This window comes from Balaenoptera physalus (assembly GCF_965194825.1).
Source record: "Balaenoptera physalus genome assembly, chromosome: 5".
In the NCBI taxonomy this organism is placed as follows: domain Eukaryota; kingdom Metazoa; phylum Chordata; class Mammalia; order Artiodactyla; family Balaenopteridae; genus Balaenoptera; species Balaenoptera physalus.
Window position 1 is genome coordinate 132341552 of NC_138884.1, and position 22552 is coordinate 132364103.

Consider the following 22552-nt stretch of genomic DNA (forward strand, 5'->3'; position numbering starts at 1 on the left):
GTTGCAGCTACTCAGCTTTGCTGTCCTAGCATGAAAGCAGCCATAGGTAGTACTTAAATGACTGAACATGGCTGTGTTCCAGTGCAACTTTGTTTATAAAAACAGGTGGTGGGACAGATTTGGCCCATGTGCTATGATTTGCCAAACTCCACAGAGGTACATGGTTCTTCACCTGCCTCATTGAGCCACTGTTGGACTGTGTTCTCAGGTACTTTGGGTTATTTGACATGAAGGTTGAAACTACTGTATTAAAATTCAGTTAGTAAGTAATAGAGCCAGAATTTCAAACTCTGTGAAGGAAGGAGGGAAGGGAGGGAGGGAGGAAGGAAGGAAGCAAGCAAGGAAGGAAGGAAGGAGAGAGAGAGGGAGGGAGGGAGGAGGGAACCTTGTAGAATATATTATCAAAGATAATATCAAAACAAAAAGGCATCAGGTACTAGGAAGAAGAAAGGTACACTGAACAGCCAAAGCAGATAAAGTAGATACAGTACTGACGGTCACAGAGCTCAGAAGTGGGCTAGGATCAACCTGAGAGTTTAAAAAAAAAAAGGCAAAGAAAAGGATAAAACAGTCCTGCACTCTCAAGTGGTGGGATTGATAAGAAATAGCTTCATAGATGTTTGTATTTTGTACCTTAAAAAATTTGGGTGTTGGCAGGAGTGGAAAAGAGAAACAGTCGTTCTCTTTGGGGTGAGAGGCAGAGTAACATTGCTGTTCAGCTCAGCGACTGTAGAACAATCATGAACCTTGCAAATGCAAGCAGGGAGGCCATGTGTAGAGCTCTGTAGTGCTGCTCTGCAGTACCCATCAATCCTGTGGTGCCCATTCCGGTCACACTGTATAAATCTGTCATGCTGCATCTCTATCCTTGACAGCTACCTTTAGCACAGAACAGTGCATGAGAGGGGGAAAACTTTGAGTCAACAAGAAAAAGTTCATTTACATTTACCATATAATCTGTTGTATATAGTATATATCAGATTTCTATTTTAACTTTTTAAAAAGGTTTGTATGTAATGGTTAAATACCCCAGCTATCCAGAAAATTAATATTCTCAGCAATTTGTTTGTACCACCTGATATGTCTTGTATGCCTGCTTCTGCATCTGGTAGGTATCTGTAGGTGGATCACCTTACATTTTGACAAACTGATTTTTTTTTAATTTGGAAAAATACATGTCCCTTGAATACCTTCCAGTCCAGTGGGGGCATTAGAACATGTAAACAAATACTGTAGTATAATGTATACAACAGACATGTAAACAATGTTCAGAAGTAATATAGAGAAGAAAATGACTATTCCTTTGTGTATGCAGAACTGATTTGAGGAAAGAACCAGAATTTTCATGGAGTACATGGCATAGAGATGGGTAGGACTTTCAGAAAGATCAGCATGTACAGAGGTGTGAAGGATGTGCTATTTTCAGGGAACTACAAGGAGTTCAGTATTGGTAGAAAACAAAGGGCAGAGAGGGGTCAAATGATGGGAGCTGATTGTGGGAAAATAAGCAGGGGACAGATCATTTCTCCCCTGACAATCACCTCTCACTCTTCTCCCCATTAACAACCTGTGGGTTTATTTATATTTAAATATTATAAAAATTGATGTTTACATGTAAGGAAGTTTCCACCCCTTTTCAACCTTATGGAGAACTTTTAAAAGAGTGAATTTTATAGAGATATTGGAAAGATTAATTGCACTATTTTCAGTTTTCCTCTATAGTGTATCAAAAAGCAGATTAACTTTTTACAAGAGGAAGAATTAGGATTAGTTCTACATAAATACTGTTTTAGCTTTGTAAAAGGGCTCTTTAATAGAAGTGGGTGAAGAATATATCATTCTAGTAAAAGAACTTAAGTGTGTGTGTGTTTGTGTGTGTGTGTGTGTGTGTGTGTGTGTGTTGAATTATTTTTGTTCTGTTTTCTTCCCTCTTTTGTGCTCCTCATCAAGTACTGCCATTCACTATGGTACATTCTTCCTAAACACCTGCTGTCAAATGCATCAAGTCTTTTCTTGCACGGTGCTACGGGTTTCTACAGAACTGAGCAAGCCCAACATTCGACAGATAGCCTACAGACTGATTGATTTATTTGTTTTAATACAAACGCATGCTCAGATGTTGTCATACAGAAATCCTTTTTAGAAGAATTATTTTTCAAAGAACAAAGAACGTTGTAACCCTAGCACCTAACCCTGTGCCTGGCACATAGTAGATACTCACAAATGTTTGTGGAATTGAACTGTTCTGTGAAGTCTCAAACTGAATAGTAAAAACTCCCTCAACTCTACGAATAACTGAATATTTTAAATAGCTACAATATGAATTGAAATGTTTAAAAAGCATTTCCAGCAGTTGAAAAATGAAGTTGTGTCATATTGTAAGATCCAGATTTTAATTTGGCAAGTATTGTTCTCTTTGCAGAATACAAAACAAATCTATATAAAAGAAATCCTGCTTTATCTTTATCTTTCTTTGCAAAATGGGAAGGCATTGTCAAAAGGGGGAAATGTCTAATAATAAGTTGAAAACTTTGGGCAGTTCTACTTCAAAGATATCTCTTAAATTGTGCTTTTCGGGTTCACTGCCTCTGTTATTATTATGTTCTAATTTAAGACCTCAAGATTGTATTCTCTTCCTAACTGGAAGCTGAACTTCATTCCTGTGCTTCCTCCACACTGCAGCCAGAATTATTTATTTCCTTAAACAGAAAATTGAGCCTGTCTTTCTTCACCTGATTACAAACCTTTCACAATTTCCTATGGACCATGATGAGATAAAGACCAAAGTCCTTGGCATTACCCACCATATGTAATAGTATCATACCTGTAGAGGGTATTTGTTTGCTTGTTTGTTTGTTTGTTTTACTTCATCTACCTTCATAGTCCCATGTTTCCAAGAAGCCTCCACCAGTGCTTCCCAAACTTTTCCATGATATGTCACACATGGTAATAATAACCAGACAAAATTGCTGTCTGACTGCCTAGGGCCTCTGGCTTCTCTGGGCTCCTGGCCTTCCTGAGAGCTGAAGGAAACAATATCCTTAGCACACCTGTAATCCATTCCTGGTGCAACTATTGGAAAGGTGCAACAGAAAACCTTGTGCCTTCCCAGAAATGGTTTGTACATTGCTGCACCCTTAATTCTTTGGACGTAGTATTTACTCTGCCTTTCTCACCTTCTCAACCTGGTAAATATCCCCTACTTGCCATTTAAGGCCCATCTCATTTAGATCAGGGTAATGTTTCTAGATTTTTTAAGGCAGTTTGAAATTTCTCACTTCCAAAGTCTTATCTCAAATCAATTAATCTTGACTCTTGGAACTTCTCACTTTCCATTATCTGAATCAGTTGTAATAAGTACAACTTCACTAATAATGATTTTATGTTTTAAAAATACAAATAAAATTTTTGTTTCCTTGGATTTTTTGGAACGATTCTTTCCCGCATAGATTATATTCTCCATGGTTTCAGATACACCCATCTCAAAAGGGTTACTTATTTAAAGGATGATGTGTGTAGTACAACTATGTATCATTACTACTTAGTTATACTACAAAATTAAAAGATCTCAAATTATTTCTTATGAAAAGGTTTACTAAGCTAAAAGCTGTAAGAAAGGAATTATGAAGATTGGTTAGAACCTATTGCTTGTTTTAAGTGTAGTTGATCTCTAACACATTCCTGTCAACTCTTTCTGCCTTTCTAAAATGTTTTGTATATGCATTAGGTAAATATTGCTGGTTTTATCTCATCAAATGAGTGGCTTTTAGTATCACAGCATCCATCAAGTTGCAATTTTATTCTCAACTCATCCTTAAATTATTAAGTTAGCACTTATTAAATATTTTGTCATCTTTTCTACTACTGTCTTAGCCCACTGATTAAGACTTACTGTATTTAATTCTTTGTATGTTGACTTTTCTCCACTTTTAAAGTGTAAGTTCTTAAAGATTAGGTCCGAGTTGTATGCTTGTTTGTATTGCTCATAGTTTGTATTGCTCATAGTGCACAAAAAAGTAACTCAAGTTGGTGTTTTAAAGTTACTTTTAAAATATCACATGGGTAGTTAAAATTTTGTTATTCAGATTTTGTAAAATCTGTTTCTCTTTTCTGATTTCTATTCAGCAGGTATTTCCCCCAACTTAAGTACAATTTATATACTTTCTCATTGCCCTAAAAGCTTAATTACCAAATAATATAAGGCAGAGTGTTCCTTGCAGGGGCTTGCATGGTTTTTGCTAAATATTGCTTATTTTATTGGTCTCTAAAGCTATTCTTCCTTCAGTCTAATTATACTTTTAAAGATTATTAAATTTCATAGAAGATATTAAGAAATTGTATTCCTGAAACATTAAGAATTTCAAGACTTAAAAAGATAGTAGCTACAGTGAAATAAGCCAGACAGAGAAAAACAAATACCATGTGGTATCATTTATATATGGAATCTTAAAAAAAAAAAGCCGATTTCATAGAAAGAGAATAGAATGGTGGTGGCCAGGGGCAATGGAGGTGGGGGTATGAGGACATGTTGGTCAGAGGGTACAGACTTTCAATTATAAGAAAGTTTTGAGGATTTAATGGACAGCATGGTGACTGTAGTTAATAATATGGTATTATACACTTGAAATTTGCTGAGAGTAGACCTTAACTGTTCTCACCACACACACACACAAAGAGTTAACTAAATGTGAGGTGATGGATATGAACTTGATAATAATTTCACAAAGTAAATGTATATCAAATCATCACATTGTACACTTTAAATATATACAAGTATATTTGTTAATTTTCCTCAGTAAAACTGGAAATAAATAAATTTAAAGATAACAGCAAAATTCAAAGATATAAAACATTTCTGTACCAGCAAATTGGACAACGTAGAAGAAATGGACAAGTTTCTAGAAACATACAGGCTGCCAAAACTGAGTCAAGAAGAAGCAGATAATTTGAACAGACCAATCACTAGAAGTGAGATAGAATCTATAATAAAAAAAACAAAACAAGACAAAACAAAACTCCCTGCAAACTAAAGTCAAGGACTGGACGACTTCACTGGGAATTCTACCAAACACACGAAGAATTTATACTTATCCTTCTCAAACTATTCCAAAAATTGAAGAGGAGGGAACACTCCCAAATTCATTCCGTGAAGCCACCATCACCCTGATACCAAAACCAGACAAAGACACTAAAAAAAGGAAAATAACAGACCAGTATCTTTGATGACTATAGATTCAAAAATCCTCAACAAAATATTTGCAAACAGAATCCAACAATACATAAAAAGGATCATACACCATGATCAAGTTGGTTTCAGTCCAGGGTCACAAGGATTATTCAACATACAGAAATCAGTTAATGTGATACACCACATTAACAAAAGGAAAGACGAAAACCACATGACCATCTCAATAGACACAGAAAAAGCATATAACAAAATTCAACATCCATTCATAATAAAAACTCTTACCAAAGTGGGTATAGAGGGAACATATCTCAACATAATAAAAGCCATTTTTGACAAACCCACAGTCAACATAATACTCAAAGGTGAAGAGCTGAAAGCCTTCCTGCTAAATTCAGGAACTAGACAAGGATGCCCACTCTCCACTTCTATTCAGCATAGTACTGGAAGCCCTAGCCACAGCAGTCTGACAAGAAAGAAGAAATAAAAGGTATCCAAATTGGAAGGGAAGAGGTAACACTCTCACTATTTGCAGATGATGTGATACTCTATGTAGAGAACCCTAAAGTCTCCACACAAAAACTATTAGAACTGATAAACAAATTCAGCAAGGTAGCAGGATACAAGATTAACATACAGAAATCTCTTGCATTTCTTTACACTAACAATGAAATATCAGAAAGAGAAAGTTAAAAAAAAAAAAAATCCCATTTAAAATCACATCAAAAATAAAATAAAATAAAATACTTGGTAATAAACTTAACCAAGGAGGTGAAAGACCTATGTGCTGAAAAATATAAAACATTGATAAAGGGAGCTGAAGATGATTCAGAGAAATGAAAGCTATCCCATGCTCTTGGATTGGAAGGATTAATATTGTTAAAATGGCCATATTACCCAAAGCAATCTACAGATTTAATGTGATCCCTATCAAAATAGGGACATTTTTCACAGAACTGTAACAAATAACCCTAAAATTTACATGGAACCACAAAAGACCCAGAATTAATTGCCAAGGCAATCCTGGAGACATAACCCTTCCAGACTTCAGACTATACTACAAAGCTACGGTAATCAAAACAGCGTGATACTGGCACAAAAGTAGACATATGGATCAATGGAACAGAATAGAGAGCCCAGAAATAAACCCACACACCCACAGTCACTTCATCTATGATAAAGGAGGCAAGAATTGATAAAGGAGGCAAGAATGTACAGTAGAGAAAAGACAGTCTCTTCAACAAGTGGTTCTGGGAAAGCTGGACAGCTACATGTAAATCAATGAAATTTTAACACTCCCTCACACCATATACAAAATAAACTCCAAATGGTTTAAAGACCTAAATACAAGACATGACATGTAAAATTCCTAGAAAAGAACATAGGCAAAACATTCTCTGACATAAATCGTAGCAATATTTTCTTAGGTCATTCTCCCAAGGCAAAAGAAATAAAAGCAAAAATAAACAAATGGGACCTAATCAAACTTAAAAACTTTTGCACAGCAAAGGAAACCCTCAACAAAATTGAAAGACAACCTATGGACTGGGAGAAAATATTTTCAAATGATGCGACTGACAGGGGCTTAATATCTAAAATGTAAAAACAGCTTACACAGCTCAATATCAAAAACAACCCAGTCAGAAAATGGGCAGAAGACCTGAATAGACATTTTTCCAAAGAAGACGTACAGATGGCCAACAGGCACATAAAGAGATGCTCAGCATGGCTAATTATTAGAGAAATGCAAATCAGAAAACACAAAAAACATTTCCAGGACTTCCCTGGTGGCGCAGTGGTTAAGAATCCACCTGCCAATGCAGGGGACGTGGGTTCGAGCCCTGGTCCGGGAAGATCCCACATGCCGAGGAGCAACTAAGCCCGTGCGCCACAACTACTGAAGCCTACACACCTAGAGCCCGTGCTCCGCAACAAGAGAAGCTACTGCAATGAGAAGCTCGCTCGCCGCGACTAGAGAAAGCCCGCGTGCTGCAACGAAGACCCAACGCAGCCAAAAATAAACAAATAAAATAAATAAATTTATAAAAAATAACACACACACACACACACACACACACACACACACACACAGAGCTAGGATCCCACATTTAAAAAAACATTTCCAGAAGTCAGCTATGTTCATCTCTAGGCTGAGTAATGTGTATCAGCAACATGAAAAGATTTAATAAATACAGGCATGTTCTAGGGCCTCCTCTCTTAATGATTCCTTTATCAGATTTCTATTGAAGAGAGCAAGCCTACTTCTATAACTTCTCCCTTCTCTATTACGAGAGGGCTATGAATTGAGCATTTCAGAGACTATGATAAGAAGCAGGGAGAGGAAGAGGCAAGTAGAGACTTGTTAAATAGTAATCCTGTTTAAACATTGAAATATAAATATAAATATAAATCAAGAATCTGTATTTTAACCTGACTTGTCTACCATTATTCTAACCTCGTGGTTTTAGAACATTTATCAGTTCATTCATTCAAAGAACATTAATGTCTACCATGTGCCAGGTATTAGGATCCAAAGATAACGAGCATTCCCTATATTCAAGGAGCACAGTCAAATACTGGGATAATTATACAGGAACAGTAACAGTGATAATAGCATCTAAATTGAAACATGCATGCCATGTGCCAAGCACTGTGCTGAGCCCTTTATATAGATTATGTCATTTAATTCATAGGGTCATCCTCTGAGTAACTAGTACTGTTAAGGATTTTAAGGTACCAAGAGGTTTAAATTATTTATCTAAACACACAGCTAATACATGATGGAGCTAGAATTTTAACCCAGTTAGGCTGATCCTTTTGCCCTCACTTTTTTTTTTTTTTTTGGCATTTATAAAATTTATTTTGGTAAAATATTAATAACATAAAATATACCAATTTAGTCATTTTAAAGCACACAGTTAGGTGGCATAAAATATATTCACATTGCTCTACAACTACTGCCACCATCCATCTGTAGATATTTTTCATCTGCAGATCTTCTTCCATTTCCCCCAAATAAACCTCCATACACATTAAACAATAATTTTCCATTCCCCCACTTGGTTTGCTTCCACCTTTTGTGTATTGTGAATAATGATACTATGAACATGGGTGTACAAATATCTATTAGAGTCCCTGTTTTTAATTATTTTGGGTATATACTCCAAAGTGGAATTGCTGAATCAAAAGGTAAAAGTCAATTTAAAATTTTTTTCACGACCACCACATTGTTTCCGTAATGGCTGCCCATTTTACAATACATTCCAACCAACAGTGCACAAGGATTTTCTGTATATCCTAACACTTGTGATTTCCTGTGGTTTTGTTTTAATGATAATGGATGTACATGGTATCTCATTGTGGTTCTGATTTGAAACTCCTTAGTGATTAGTAATGTTGAGAATATTTTCGTGCGATTATTAGCCACCTGTATACATCTTTGGAAAATTCATGTCTTTTGCGCATTTAAAAAATCTGATTGTTTCATTGTTGAGATGTAGGAGTCATTTATATATTTGGATATTAACCCCTTATCAGATATATGATTCGATAGTGTCTTTGGTGCACCTTAAAAAAATATTTATGTATTTCAACTTATCTGTTTTTCTTTTGTTGCCTGTACATTTGGTGTCATAACAAATAAATTATTTCTAAATCCAAGGTCATGAAGGCTTTCCTGTATTTTTTAACAGTTTAACTGTTTTAGCTCTTATGATTAGGTCTTTGATCCAACTTAATCATTTTTTTAATAAAATGTAAGGTAAGGATCCACCTTCATTATTTTCCATGTGGATATCCAGTTTCCTCAATAAGATTTGTTGAAAAGACAGTCCTTTCTTCAATGACTGGTCTTTGTATCCCTTTCAAAAATCATATGACCACATTAGTGAGGGTTTTATAAGGGGCTCTCCATTCTGTTCCATAGGTTTATGTAACTCTCCTTGGATAAGTAACACAGTGTTTTGATTGATGTAGGTTTTTAGGAAGTTTTGAAATTTGGATGTGTGAGTCCTCCAACTGTGTTCTTCTATAACAAGATTGTTTTGGCCATTCGGGGTCCCTTGAAATTCCTTATGAACTTTAGTCTTCTAACTCTACAAAAAATGCTATTCTCACATTTGAATCTGTGGATTGATTTGTATAGTTTTGACATCTTAACAAAATTAATTCTTCCAATCTTTGAAAATAGATGTCCTTCCATTTGTGTCATCTTTAAATTTTTCAATTTTGCCCTCACTTTTAACCTGTATGCCAAAGTACAAGTTATATAGTACTCAGAAGAGTTATAGAAGGTTGTATAAAAGAGAAGACTTTTAAGCTGAAACTTGAACAAGAGGCGGAGCTTACCTGATAGGCTATGAGATAAAAGCATTCAGAGCAGAGAGAGAATTATGTGTGAGAGCAAGGATGCAGAAAGCAGCGTGGAGTTTGGCTAACTGTGAGTGCTTAGAGTTCTTGGAGCCACAGGGTGAAAAACGAAAAGTGCCTGTAGTTAAGTTGGGATAGTTACACCAAAATTATAGAAGCTTGAAATATTATGCTTGAATTTGACTTTTTCCCTTGAGGTGCCCTTAAATGGTTAAAAAATAGGACGTTACAGTATTTGCAGTTACAGTGATCAGTTTAGCAGTGATGTAGATAGAGAGGGAGAAGAAGGAAAGAGTAAGACTGCAGGCAGGAAAAACAACTAGCAGGGTAGTTATGGTATTCTAGACAAGAGATTATGTTAGCATGACTTCATTGAGTAAACATGTATTGAGTGCCTTGAATGTGCCATTGCTGAGTTTACAGTGTTGAATAAAAAAATATGATACCTGCCATTACATACTGCCTGCAATCTATTGGGAAAGACAGACAGGAAACAAACAAATATATAATAAAGAAGATGAAATAGAAGTAACAGTTTCAAGAGAGATTTAAGAGGTAGCATTAACCACACCTATTAATCAGTTGAATTTAGAGTGAGAGAGAGATGCCTAAAGTCCAGGGTTTCTTTGAAATAAATCAGAGCTGTTACCAAGGATCCACCTCTCCCCCTAGTTTCTGGAACTGTTTTCTCCATGAATCATAATATATTGATATGTTTTCATTAGAGTAAAATGTAAAGGCTCAGTGCTGCTTTTCTTTATAAAAGAAAGACATTCCCTACACTCACATACACACCCTTGTTGATCATTTTATTTATTTCTTTTAAAGGGGGTAGGCAAATTATGTTTTTTGAACACCAACCTGTGCCAGACACAGTGCTAGATGATCTACATACATCATTTCCCATAATCCTTCTAAAAACCTTGTTGATCATTTTAAATGAATGAGAGCCAACGGAACCTGATTTTTCAAAGTGTCTGTTTTAATGCTTTGGTATGAACAAGTATTTCTCTGCTAATTAGATTAGGACATTGATAGAATATAAAATTACAAGTGTTGAACTTCAGAATTTATAAAAAAAGAAAAGGTACCCCTTTACCTCTGGTGTAGGATTGGGTCAGTAAGAATACATAACATGAAATATCAGAAATGCTTTTGAGCTCATTTTGTAAAGGTCAGAAGAAGAAAAGGTAGTAGTATTAGTTTAATTAAGTAGTGTAACTACTAAAACTGTAGTAACACATTTTCAGTAAAGATCATATAATGTAATCAGGCATTGCCTTGAGTAAGATAATATATGGAATTGGGTCTAGAAGGCCCATTTAAAAGGTCACCTAATACAGTAATTCTTACTGTGACGTGCACAAGCAGATTTCACTTGAACTCAATGGAATTATTTGCAGAATTGTGTGGGGATGTTTTCTCATCTTGTATGTTTTGAGGGAAATTCTTGTCAGAAGTATATAGGCCTCTCTGATTAAAGAACCACCATCACTTTCACACATGAGGAAACTGAGGCTGTGAGGGGTATAGAGACTTCCCCACGGTCTTGAATAAGTCCTCTTGAAAAGGCAGTTTGCCCGACAGTTTTTAAAATAGAGTTAATGTAAGGCTGCAGTGTCTATGACCTTGCAGCCAGAAGCGTTCAGAGTATTAGGAAACCCGGGCTTGTTTCTTCATTAGAATTGTCATATGGTGAGTTTAAAATATCAGAACATGCCATCATTCAGAATACATTCTTTCACCCTAATATTGCAGAACAGTATCTTTAAAGAAATTCTAGGAAGGGTGTTAACTCATTCAGGATTTTACAGGAAGGAAAGCTCTTTCCTACCTTTTTTTAAGCTAACTTTCACTGACAAGATCAAGCCAGAAAAAGCCTAGCTGGCTGTTGGCCCAGACAAAGTTATAATCGTTGAAGTGTCCTCAACCTGCATTGCCCAGGGACAGCTACAACTTGGGGGGTGGGGGGGGCACAGATGCATGCTGAGTGTTGTTCCAGTGCCTTAGATGATGCGTGCGCTCTGTATCCTTTGCTGTGTTGTTCTTGCAGCTATTAGAAAGGAAATTTTAAAATAGCCTAGAATGACTAGTTTTCCCAGAAAGGTGAAAAGGATAACCTCAACTTTAAAAAACTAATCAAGCCATTCGCAGCTGTATCCCCAGCAGCTAAAGCAGAGCCTGGCACAGAGTAGCTGTGTAATAATTTTTTTGATGAAAGAAATATTTAAATTTATTGTGTTACCTGTGTCATATTTCAGAACAAGAATTTTTTTTTTCTTTGTCCATTGATACTGAGTATCATATTGTACTGGCAAGATAGTAAAGTAAAAAAGGTATGATTCAATATTCAGAGACCTCCTGATTTCAGTTCAATTTCTGTCATTTATTGCATGATCTTGGGCCTCATTTTCTTTTTCTTAACGGGGGTATAACAATATCTAATTCACAGAATTTAGAGTCATATTAAATGAAATACACTATGTGAAAATTGCTTTATAAATTCTTAAGAGCTATATAAATATTAATGTTATTCATCTTAAATAATATTTTTAATAATTTGAAAAAATATGTTTACTGGTATCATCCTAATTTCCTAAATCCTGTATTTATTTGTTTTAGGTAGGGAAGAAGTGATCCCCATGATTGAAATACAGCTTTTTGTTTTGTTTTTTTAATTTAATTAATTTATTTATTTAGTTTTGGCTGTGTTGAGTCTTCGTTTCTGTGCAAGGGCTTTCTCTAGCTGCGGCAAGTGGGGGCCACTCTTCATTGCAGTGCGCGGGCCTCGCACTATCGCGGCCTGTCTTGTTGCGGAGCACAGGCTCCAGACGCGCAGGCTCAGCAGTTGTGGCTCACAGGCCTAATTGCTCCGCGGCACGTGGGATCCTCCCAGACCAGGGCTCGAACCCATGTCCCCTGCATTGGCAGGCAGATTCTCAACCACTGCGCCACCAGGGAAGCCCTGAAATACAGTTTTGAATTCTATGATAAAGTACATTTCAAGGAAGATGATCATGCATCATTTCTACCTAATGAACTAATGTTAGGTGTGGGGAATAGTCTGAAAATAATTAAAGCATTCATTTTTAAACAAAGGCACTGTATTTACTATGCATTTGTTAATTGACTTTTTGCTGGCTAATTTGTACATGACTTAAGAATTAATAGATATTTGATAAATGCTCAACATGTTCTAGGTATTGTGATATGTGCAAAAAGTATACAGCAGCATTTTTCAAAGTGGAAATGTAATATTAGCTTTTGAGATGTTCTGTGATTAGAATTTGGGATAGAATTTCTATCTGCTACTGCAGCTCTCTCTTGGAGATTTTTCATACCCATTAGTATCGGCTCCAAAAATTCCTGCATATAGAAACCTGTTTAATTTTGTTTCTACCCAGTGTTTCCCTAACTTATTTTAACAAGAAAATCCTTTTTTTCATTATATCTGCTAACATTTACCCAAGCATTTTATGAAACACCTGTATAAGATATATGGTATGGACTCCATGAGTTTTAACGTTCTGTTTGGAACTCTAAACATAAATATAAGGTAATTAAAAAAAAAAAAAGAAAAGAGGGAGAGAGAGTCCAAGAAAATAATCTTTTCAAAAGAGAAGATCTGAAAACATCTCTAATGCCCTTAAGTTTACTGATGTATAATACTGAGAACCTAACAAATGCAAGTTTAATCAACTTTATTTAGTTATAATTTACATACAATAAACTGCATCAACTTAAAGTGGACAATTCAGCTAATTTACATATATACTATATGTAAACCTGTGAAGCCACCTCTGCAATCCAGATGTAATAGAACATTTCAGTCAACCTAAAAGGTTCCTTTTGCTCCTTGGCAATCCATCTTTCCCTCTACCCCAGGCTCCAAACAACCACTTGTCTGCTTTTTATATAGATTAAATTGAATTTTTAAGTATCTTATGTAAATGGAATTTATAGAATGTATTTTTCAATGTCTGGTTTCTTTAACTCAGCACAATGATTTTGAGACTCGTGCATGTTATTGTGTGTATCAGTAGTTTTTCTTTTTTATTGCCGAGTGGTATTCTATTATATATAAATACATATTTTGTTCATCCATTCGTGAATTGGTAGACATTTGGATTATTTACAGCTTGGGGCTATTGTGAATAAAGCTGCTATGAACATCTATGTACAGATCTGCATGGCTATACGTTTTTGTTCCTCTCAAATAAATACCTAGGAGTAGAGTAGCTAGGTTGTTATGGTGGGGAACTTTCTAAGAAACTGCCAGTTTTCCAAAGTAGTTGTACTGTTTTAATGTTCCCATTAAGAGTGTAAAAGTCCTAGTTTCTCCATATCCTTATTCAGTCTTTGGTGTTGTCAGTGTCTTTAGTTTTAGTCATTCTTATGAGAAGGTAATGATATCTCATTGTGGCTTAAATTTGCATTGATCTGATGACCAATGATTCTGAGCAGCTTTTTACTCAACACTTACTTGCCAACCCTATAGCTTCTTGTATCTGAATCTGTTCAGATTTTTTGCCCACTTTCTACTGGGTTATTTATTTTCTTATCACTGAATTTTAAGGGTTCTTTTTATATTTGTATACAAGTTTTTTGTCAGATATAACTATTGTGAATGTTTTATCCCAGTCTGTGGCTTGCCTTTTTATCTTCTTAAAGGTATCTTTAGAAGAGAAGAAGGGTTTATTTTTATAAAGACCAGTTTATCAATTTTTTTCTTTTATACTTCTAGAATTTTGTAGTTTTAGCTCTTACACTGAGATTTATGATCCATCTCAAGTTAATTTTTGAGTATAGGGTGAGGTAGGGGTCAATGTTCATTTTAAAAATATGAGTATCTAGTTGTTGAGCATCATTTCTTAAAATACTTTCCTCATTGAATGCATTAATAATAAAAATCAATATGGATTCTGTTCTATTAATCTTTCTATTCTGTTCCTTATTCTGTTCTATTAATCTTTTATTTCTGTCTTCTAGACCTTATCACACTATCTTGTTTCTCTATTAGCATTGTAAGTTTTGAAGTCATTTAAGTCCTTCAACTTTGTTCTTTTTTTAAGTTGCTTTCCCTATTCTCAGTCATTAGCATTTCCATATAAATTTTATAATCGGTTTGTCACTTTTTAAAAAAGCCTTTGTGTAATTTTGATTGGAATTGCATTGAGTCTATAGATAAATTTGGAAAGAAAGAATATCTTCATAATTCTGAGTCTTCCAATGAACATGGTATATCTCTCTGTTTAAATAGGTCTTGTTTAATTTCTCTCAGCAGTGCTCTGTAGTTTTCAATGAAGAATTCTTTTGTTAATTTTATTCCTGTCTTTTATATTTTTTATATATTTCCATAAAGTGGACTTTTTAAACTTCATTCTGTAGTTAGTTTGCTGCTTAATACATTTTTTCTAATATTAAACTTGTATCCTGTAATCTTGCTGTTAGTTGTTTTGTAGATTCCTTAGGAGTTTTATATAAACTCTCATGTTATCTGCAAATGAGGATAGTTTTACTTTTTACTCTTCCAAGTTCTATACTTTCTTCCCCCCATACGCTCCCTACGCTGGTTTTACCTTATCACAAAGGCTAGTATCTCTATTATAATGTTTGGTGAAAGTGGTGAGCTTTTTACCTTGTTCTTGATCTTAGGTAGAAAACGTTGACTATTTTGACAATTAGTATGTTACCTGTAGGTTTTTTTATTTTATTTTATTTTTATTTTATTTATTTATTTATTTTTGCCTGTATTGGGTCTTCGTTGCTGTGCGCAGGCTTTCTCTAGTTGCGGCGAGCAGGGCTACTCTTCGTTGCGGTGTGCGGGCTTCTCACTGCGGTGGCTTCTCTTGTTGTGGAGCACAGGCTCTAGGCACACGGACTTCAGTAGTTGCAGCACGCAGGCTCAGTAGTTGTGGCTCACGGGCTTAGTTGTTCCGCGGCATGTGGGATCTTCCCAGACCAGGGATCGAACCCATGTCCCCTGCATTGGCAGGTGGATTCTCAACCGCTGTGCCACCAGGGAAGCCCTACCTGTAGGTTTTTGTAATACCATTTATTATATTGAAGAAGTTCCCTTCTATTCCTAGTTTGCTGAGAGTTTTCTTATCATGAGTAGATCTTAAACTTTGTCATTTGTTTTTTCTGCACATATTAAATGATCATATTGTTTTTCTCCTTTATTCTCTTCACTGTGGTGAATTATATTCATTGGATTTTGAGTGTTAAACTAACCTTGCATTCCGGTGATAATTCTTACTTGGTTATGATGATTTATCCATTTTATATATTGTTAGATTCTATTTGCCAATGTTTTTAAAGGATTTTTAGGGCTATATTTATGAAGGTGTCATTAATCTGTAATTTTCAATTTTTGTAATATCTTTGTCAGGTTTTGGAGTAAGTATTATGCTGGCTTTATAAAACAAGTTGAGACGTGTTCCCTTCTCTGTATTCTAAAATGATTGTATAATTTTGATGTTATTTCTTCTTTGGTAGAATTCAGAAGGGAAATCATCTGGGCTTGGATTTTTCTTAACACATTTTTGACCAGAGACATATTAACAGCCACAGGAGTTAGTTTCTGCAAAAATCCCCCAGTCAGTAATGTGTTAGTGGAAAGGTTGGTTACGGTGGATTCAATTTTTTGATGAGTTCAGTTCCATTTTTAAAAATAAATGTAGGACTATTCTGATTTTCTGTTTCATTTTGTGTCCATTTTGTACCTGAATTTTTCAAGAAATTTGTTTCTTTTTATCATCTTAAAGTTGTTTATAATATTTTATTATTATCCATTTACTATCTTTAGGATCTGTAGTGATAATGCTTCTTTCATTTCTGATGTTGATGATTTGTTCTCTCTATCCTTGTTCAGTCTAGCTAGAATTTAATCAATTTTTTAAATCTTTGTAGACAACTACTCTTGCCTTTGATTTTCTCTCTTGTTTGTTTCCCATTTCATTGATTTCTGCTCTCATGTTCATTATTTCCTTCCTGTACTTACTCTTGAAACTTAGGTCATTGCTTTTAGACTTCTCTCCTACTATAAGCATTTAAAGTTATAATATTGCCTCTAAGCACTGCTTTAACTGTATTCCACAAATCTACATATGTTAGATTTTCATTATCATTCAACTTGAAACATTTTCTCATTTCCTTTGTGATATCTTCTTTGACCAATGGTTTATTTAGAAGTATGTTGTTTAATTTCCATTGTGTTTGGGGTTTTCCTCTATGTCCTATTTTTATTCATGTCTAACTTACTCTTCTCATAGTCAGAGTTCTACTCTGTATGATTTCAGTCCTTTTGAATTTGTTGAGTTTTGTGTTATGGCTTATCGTATGGGCTGTCTTGATGAATATACCAAGTGTACTTGAAAGGAATATGTGTTCTGCAGTTGTTGGGCATAGAGGCCTATAAATAAATATCAATTAGGTCAAGATGATTGATGGTCTTGTTAGATCCTCTCTGTCTTACTGATTTGTTTTCTAGTTCTATCAATGCTAAGAGAGGAGTGTTAAAATCTCCTATTATGATTGTGGAATTATATATATTTATCTTTTTAAACCTGTCAATTTTTGCTTTATATATGTTGAGGCTCCATTATTAGGAACAAACGTATTAAGAAATATGAAGGTTCTGAGACTTCACCCTATTTGAAAGCTAACAAGTTAGTCTGCCACAATTTCATAGAATCTGGCAAAAGACTTGAGACTCCTGAGTCAGAGACAGAGGACAGTTTATTACTCACAGAATATCATCATTTTTTGCACCAGTTCCCTAAGAACTAAGTCCCACAGAGCAACCATATGAGGTTTCAATGTTTGTGTTTTCTGTAGTGTTTAATGTATGGTCCCAGCTACATTTTCAGGATTTGGGGGTTTGTTGTTGTTGTTGTTGTTTTAGTTTTTATTATTAAAAGAAGTTCATGTCTAAGTTCTTATCTTCCTTACTTTCTGTATTCTATCACACCTTCTTTCTGGATACTTCATATTCATAAGTACACATATAGAAATGTGCTGTTTTTCACTCTTTATAAGTGAGTATCTCCTAAATATTCAAGGATTGCTATTTCTGATTATGCCAGCAAGAAGAGTAATTTTTTTGGAGATGGAAGGAGTCTACATTTTTGGGGTATATCATTTCTAATCCTTTTTATTTCTTCCTGAAGATTCAATTTTCCATCTCATGTCATTTCCCTTCAACCTAAAGAACTTCCTTTAGCATTTTCTGTAATGCAGATCTACTGGAAACAGATTTCCTTGGTTTTCTTTTATCTAAAAATGACTTTATTTTTCCTTCGTTATTGAAGAGTACTTTCACTGGGAATAGAATTCTGGCATGACATTTTTATTCTTTCAACACGTTAAAGATGTTGTTCTACTGGTTTCTGCCCTCCATTGTTTTAATTGAGAGTCATTGGTGATTCAGTCATTGTTCCCTGTATTCACTCTGGCAGCATTTAAGATTTTATCTTTGGTTTTCAGCAGTTTGACTATAATGTGTTCATGTATGGTTTTCTTTGTATTTATTTTGTTTGAAATTCACTGAGCTTCTTGATTTTGTGAATTTATGGTTGTTTACCAATTTGGGGGAATTTTCAGCTTTTTCTTCAAATATTTTTTTCTACCCCCTCTTCTCTTTTCTTTCCTTACTGGACTTTTATTAGACCTTTTTTTGTCCCACAAGAATGATCTTTGCTTGTAAACCTTACCATTTCACCTTCCTACTTAAAACCTTCTAGTGGCTTCTCATTGCAAATAGAATGCAGTCCAGACTCTTCACCATGTTGTTTAAGACCTCATAATCTGCCTGTGACTATCTCTCTAACCTCATTTCCTACGTCTTTTCACTTTATTCACTGGTTCTACCACAGTGGATTTTTTCTGTCTCTGGAACATGCCAGTCATCTGTGCCTTTGTACTTGAGGTTTCTTTTACCTTGAATGCTCTTTCCCAGATCTTTGTATGGTTGTCTCCTTTGGATATCTGCATAAGTTAACTCCTCAAAGAGGCTTTCTCTGACTACCCCAACTAAAAGCTGTCCCATCCCCTCAAAGCACACACACACGCACACTTTTGACCATATCTCTCTTAATAGCTTTATGGAGATATAATTTACATACCATAAAATTCATCCACTTAAAATATAGAATTCAAAGGTTATTAGTATATTCACAGACGTGTAACTCTCACTATACTCAATTTTACACTTATCTATCTTATTCATGCTGTTTCCTAGTACCAAGAACAAACTCTGGTATATAGTACAGCTCAATAGTTTTTTCTGAATAGATGACTTCATTAGCTCTAAGATAGTTCAGGCATTCGCCTTCAATAAAATATTAGGGAAGTTCATTTGACTGCCGTCAGCTCTAGAAGTATTCTTTGATCTGAGCTATGTTATTTTGTGGGCTCTCTGAAAACAGCTTAACCCATATTTGAAGAGTTATTTCAGGAAGTTACCAAAAAAAGCCTTTTGATATGATGAATGCAAGTCATATACACATTTCCTTAAAAGACAGTAGTCGTCTTTTACTGACCTGACAGTTGCTGAGGAGCAAAAAGCCTTTCAGAAATCCTGCTTTTCTATTTTCAAAAGTACTCTGACATTGTTTATTTGTTTGAATCTTTGAAATAGATTTTAGAATCTCTAGTACTTGTTTTATTTACTAATTATGATAATAGTGAGATATTCATGAGATTCTGGGCATCCTCTTGCCTTGGGTTCCTTCATATGGAATATCAATTCTGAGCTTGGTTAATCTTTGTTGCCCCTTCTTCTTTATAGGCCTTGATGCGGCCTGGAAGAATTGATAGAATCATCTACGTGCCTTTACCAGATGCAGCAACAAGAAGGGAAATATTTAACTTGCGGTTTCAGTCTATGCCAGTCAGTAATGATGTTGATCTGAATGAACTCATCCTCCAAACAGATACATATTCAGGAGCAGAGGTAAGGTAGTTCCCCTTAAAATACGTTGGTGGGAAGAAAGCAGTGGCTTGGGGTCATTTGCAAAGAAAAGATTGCTTGATGCCAGCTGTTTTAAATAACCGTGTATTAAGTAATCTTAAAACAGGAAATACACTACATTGACAGGTAGTCACTAAATTAAATTGCATTTTACCTGGCCTCTATTATATTTCAATTGTTTTTACCTAGCTTATCTTATTTCTCAAAATGTAGTCTTCAGAGAAGCAGCATAATATAGTGGAGAGAACACTGGACTAGAAGTAGAAGATTCTTCTTTTGGGGCTTTTTGTTTTTGTTTTTTGTTTGTTTATTTTAACATCTTTATTGGAATATAATTGCTTTACAATGGTGTGCTAGTTTCTGCTTTATAACAAAGTGAATCAGTTATACATATACATATGTTCCCATATCTCTTCCCTCTTGCGTCTCCCTCCCTCCCACCCTCCCTATCCCACCCCTCTAGGTGGTCACAAAGCACCGAGCTGATCTCCCTGTGCTATGCGGCTGCTTCCCACTAGCTATCTATTTTACGTTCGGTAGTGTATATATGTCCATGCCACTCTCTCACTTTGTCCCAGCTTACCCTTCCCCCTCCCCGTATCCTCAAGTCCATTCTCTAGTAGGTCTGCATCTTTATTCCCGTCTTGCCCCTAGGTTCTTCTGACCATTCTTTTTTTCTTTTTTTTTTTTTTAGATTCCATATACATGTGTTAGCATATGGTATTTGTTTTTCTCTTTCTGACTTACTCCACTCTGTATGTCAGACGCTAGGTCCATCCACCTCACTACAAATAACTCAATTTCGTTCCTTTTTATGGCTGAGTAATATTCCATTGTATATATGTGCCACATCTTCTTTATCCATTCATCTGTTGATGGACACTTAGGTTGCTTCCATGTCCTGGCTATTGTAAATAGAGCTGCAATGAACATTTTGGTACATGACTCTTTTTGAATTATGGTTTTCTCAGGGTATATGCCCAGTAGTGGGATTGCTGGGTCGTGTGGTAGTTCTATTTTTAGTTTTTTAAGGAACCTCCATACTGTTCTCCATAGTGGCTGTATCAATTTACATTCCCACCAACAGTGCAAGAGGGTTCCCTTTTCTCCACACCCTCTCCAGCATTTATTGTTCCTAGATTTTTTGATGATGGCCATTCTGACCGGTGTGAGATGATATCTCATTGTAGTTTTGATTTGCATTTCTCTAATGATTAATGATGTTGAGCATTCTTTCATGTGTTTGTTGGCAATCTGTATATCTTCTTTGGAGAAATGTCTATTTAGGTCTTCTGCCCATTTTTGGATTGGGTTGTTTGTTTTTTTGAAATTGAGCTGCGTGAGTTGCTTGTATGTTTTGGAGATTAATCCTTTGTCACTTGCTTCATTTGCAAATATTTTCTCCCATTCTGAGGGTTGTCTTTTCGTCTTGTTTATGGTTTCCTTTGCTGTGCAAAAGCTTTTAAGTTTCATTAGGTCCCATTTGTTTATTTTTGTTCTTATTTCCATTTCTCTAGGAGGTGGGTCCAAAAGGATCTTGCTGTGATTTATGTCACAGAGTGTTCTGCCTATGTTTTCCTCTAAGAGTTTTATAGTGTCTGGCCTTACATGTAGGTCTTTAATCCATTTTGAGTTTATTTTTGTGTATGGTGTTAGGGCGTGTTCTAATTTCATTCTTTTACATGTAGCTGTCCAGTTTTCCCAGCATCACTTATTGAAGAGGCTGTCTTTTCTCCATTGTACACTCTTGCCTCCTTTATCAAAGATAGGGTGACCATATGTGCGTGGGTTTATCTCTGGGCTTTCTATCTTGTTCCATTGATCTATAATTCTGTTTTTGTGTCAGTATCATACTGTCTTGATTACTGTAGCTTTGTAGTATAGTCTTAAGTCAGGGAGCCTGATTCCTCCAGCTCCGTTTTTCTTTCTCAAGATTGCTTTGGCTATTTGGGGTCTTTTGTGTTTCCATACAAATTGTGAAATTTTTTGTTCTAGTTCTGTGAAAAATGCCAGTGGTAGTTTGATAGGGATTGCATTGAATCTGTAGATTGCTTTGGGTAGTAGAGTCATTTTCACAATGTTGATTCTTCCAATCCAAGAACATGGTACATCTCTCCATCTATCTGTATCATCTTTAATTTCTTTCATCAGTGTCTTATAGTTTTCTGCATACAGGTCTTTTGTCTCCTTAGGTAGGTTTATTCCTAGGTATTTTATTCTTTTTGTTGCAGTGGTATATGGGAGTGTTTTCTTAATTTCACTTTCAGATTTTTCATCATTAGTGTGTAGGACTGCAAGAGATTTCTTTGCATTAACTTTGTATCCTGCTACTTTACCAAGTTCATTGATTAGCTCTGGTAGTTTTCTGATAGCATCTTTAGGATTCTCTATGTATAGTATCATGTCATCTGCAAACAGTGACAGCTTTACTACTTCTTTTCCAATTTGGATTCCTTTTATTTCTTTTTCTTCTCTGATTGCTGTGGCTAACACTTCCAAAACTATGTTGAATAATAGTGGTGAGAGTGGGCAACCTTGTCTTGTTCCTGATCTTAGTGGAAATGGTTTCAGTTTTTCACCATTGAGGACGATGTTGGCTGTGGGTTTGTCATATATGGCCTTTATTCTGTTGAGGAAAGTTCCCTCTATGCCTACTTTCTGGAGGGTTTTTATCATAAATGGGTGTTGAATTTTGTCGAAAGCTTTCCCTGCATCTATTGAGATGATCATATGGTTTTTCTCCTTCAGTTTGTTAATATGGTGTATCACGTTGATTGATTTTTGTATATTGAAGAATCCTTGCATTCCTGGGATAAATCCCATTTGATCATGGTGTATGATCCTTTTAATGTGCTCTTGGATTCTGTTTGCTAGTATTTTGTTGAGGATTTTGCATCAATGTTCATCAGTGATATTGGCCTGTAGTTTTCTTTCTTTGTGACATCTTTGTCTGGTTTTGGTATCAGCGTGATGGTGGCCTCGTAGAATGAGTTTGGGAGTGTTCCTCCCTCTGCTATATTTTGGAA

At 35.4% G+C, this 22552-nt stretch overlaps 1 protein-coding gene across 6 annotated transcripts in view; it reads left to right on the plus strand.

Moving 5' to 3' along the window:
- Positions 1-22552, plus strand: part of AFG2A (AFG2 AAA ATPase homolog A) — a 331452-nt gene that overhangs the window by 247826 nt on the left and 61074 nt on the right. For 4 of the 6 annotated variants that reach the window (XR_014263917.1, XM_082462783.1, XM_082462782.1 and 1 more), the window contains one exon: positions 19344-19508. The exons of 1 other annotated variant lie outside the window; for it this stretch is intronic. Coding sequence is in view for 4 of the 5 variants with exons in the window: in XM_082462783.1 (XP_082318909.1) it covers positions 19344-19508 (165 nt within the window). In the remaining variant the exon portion in view is untranslated. Of the gene's footprint in view, positions 1-19343; positions 19509-22552 lie in introns of those variants that run through there. One more of the 6 variants, XM_082462784.1, reaches the window with a different exon arrangement.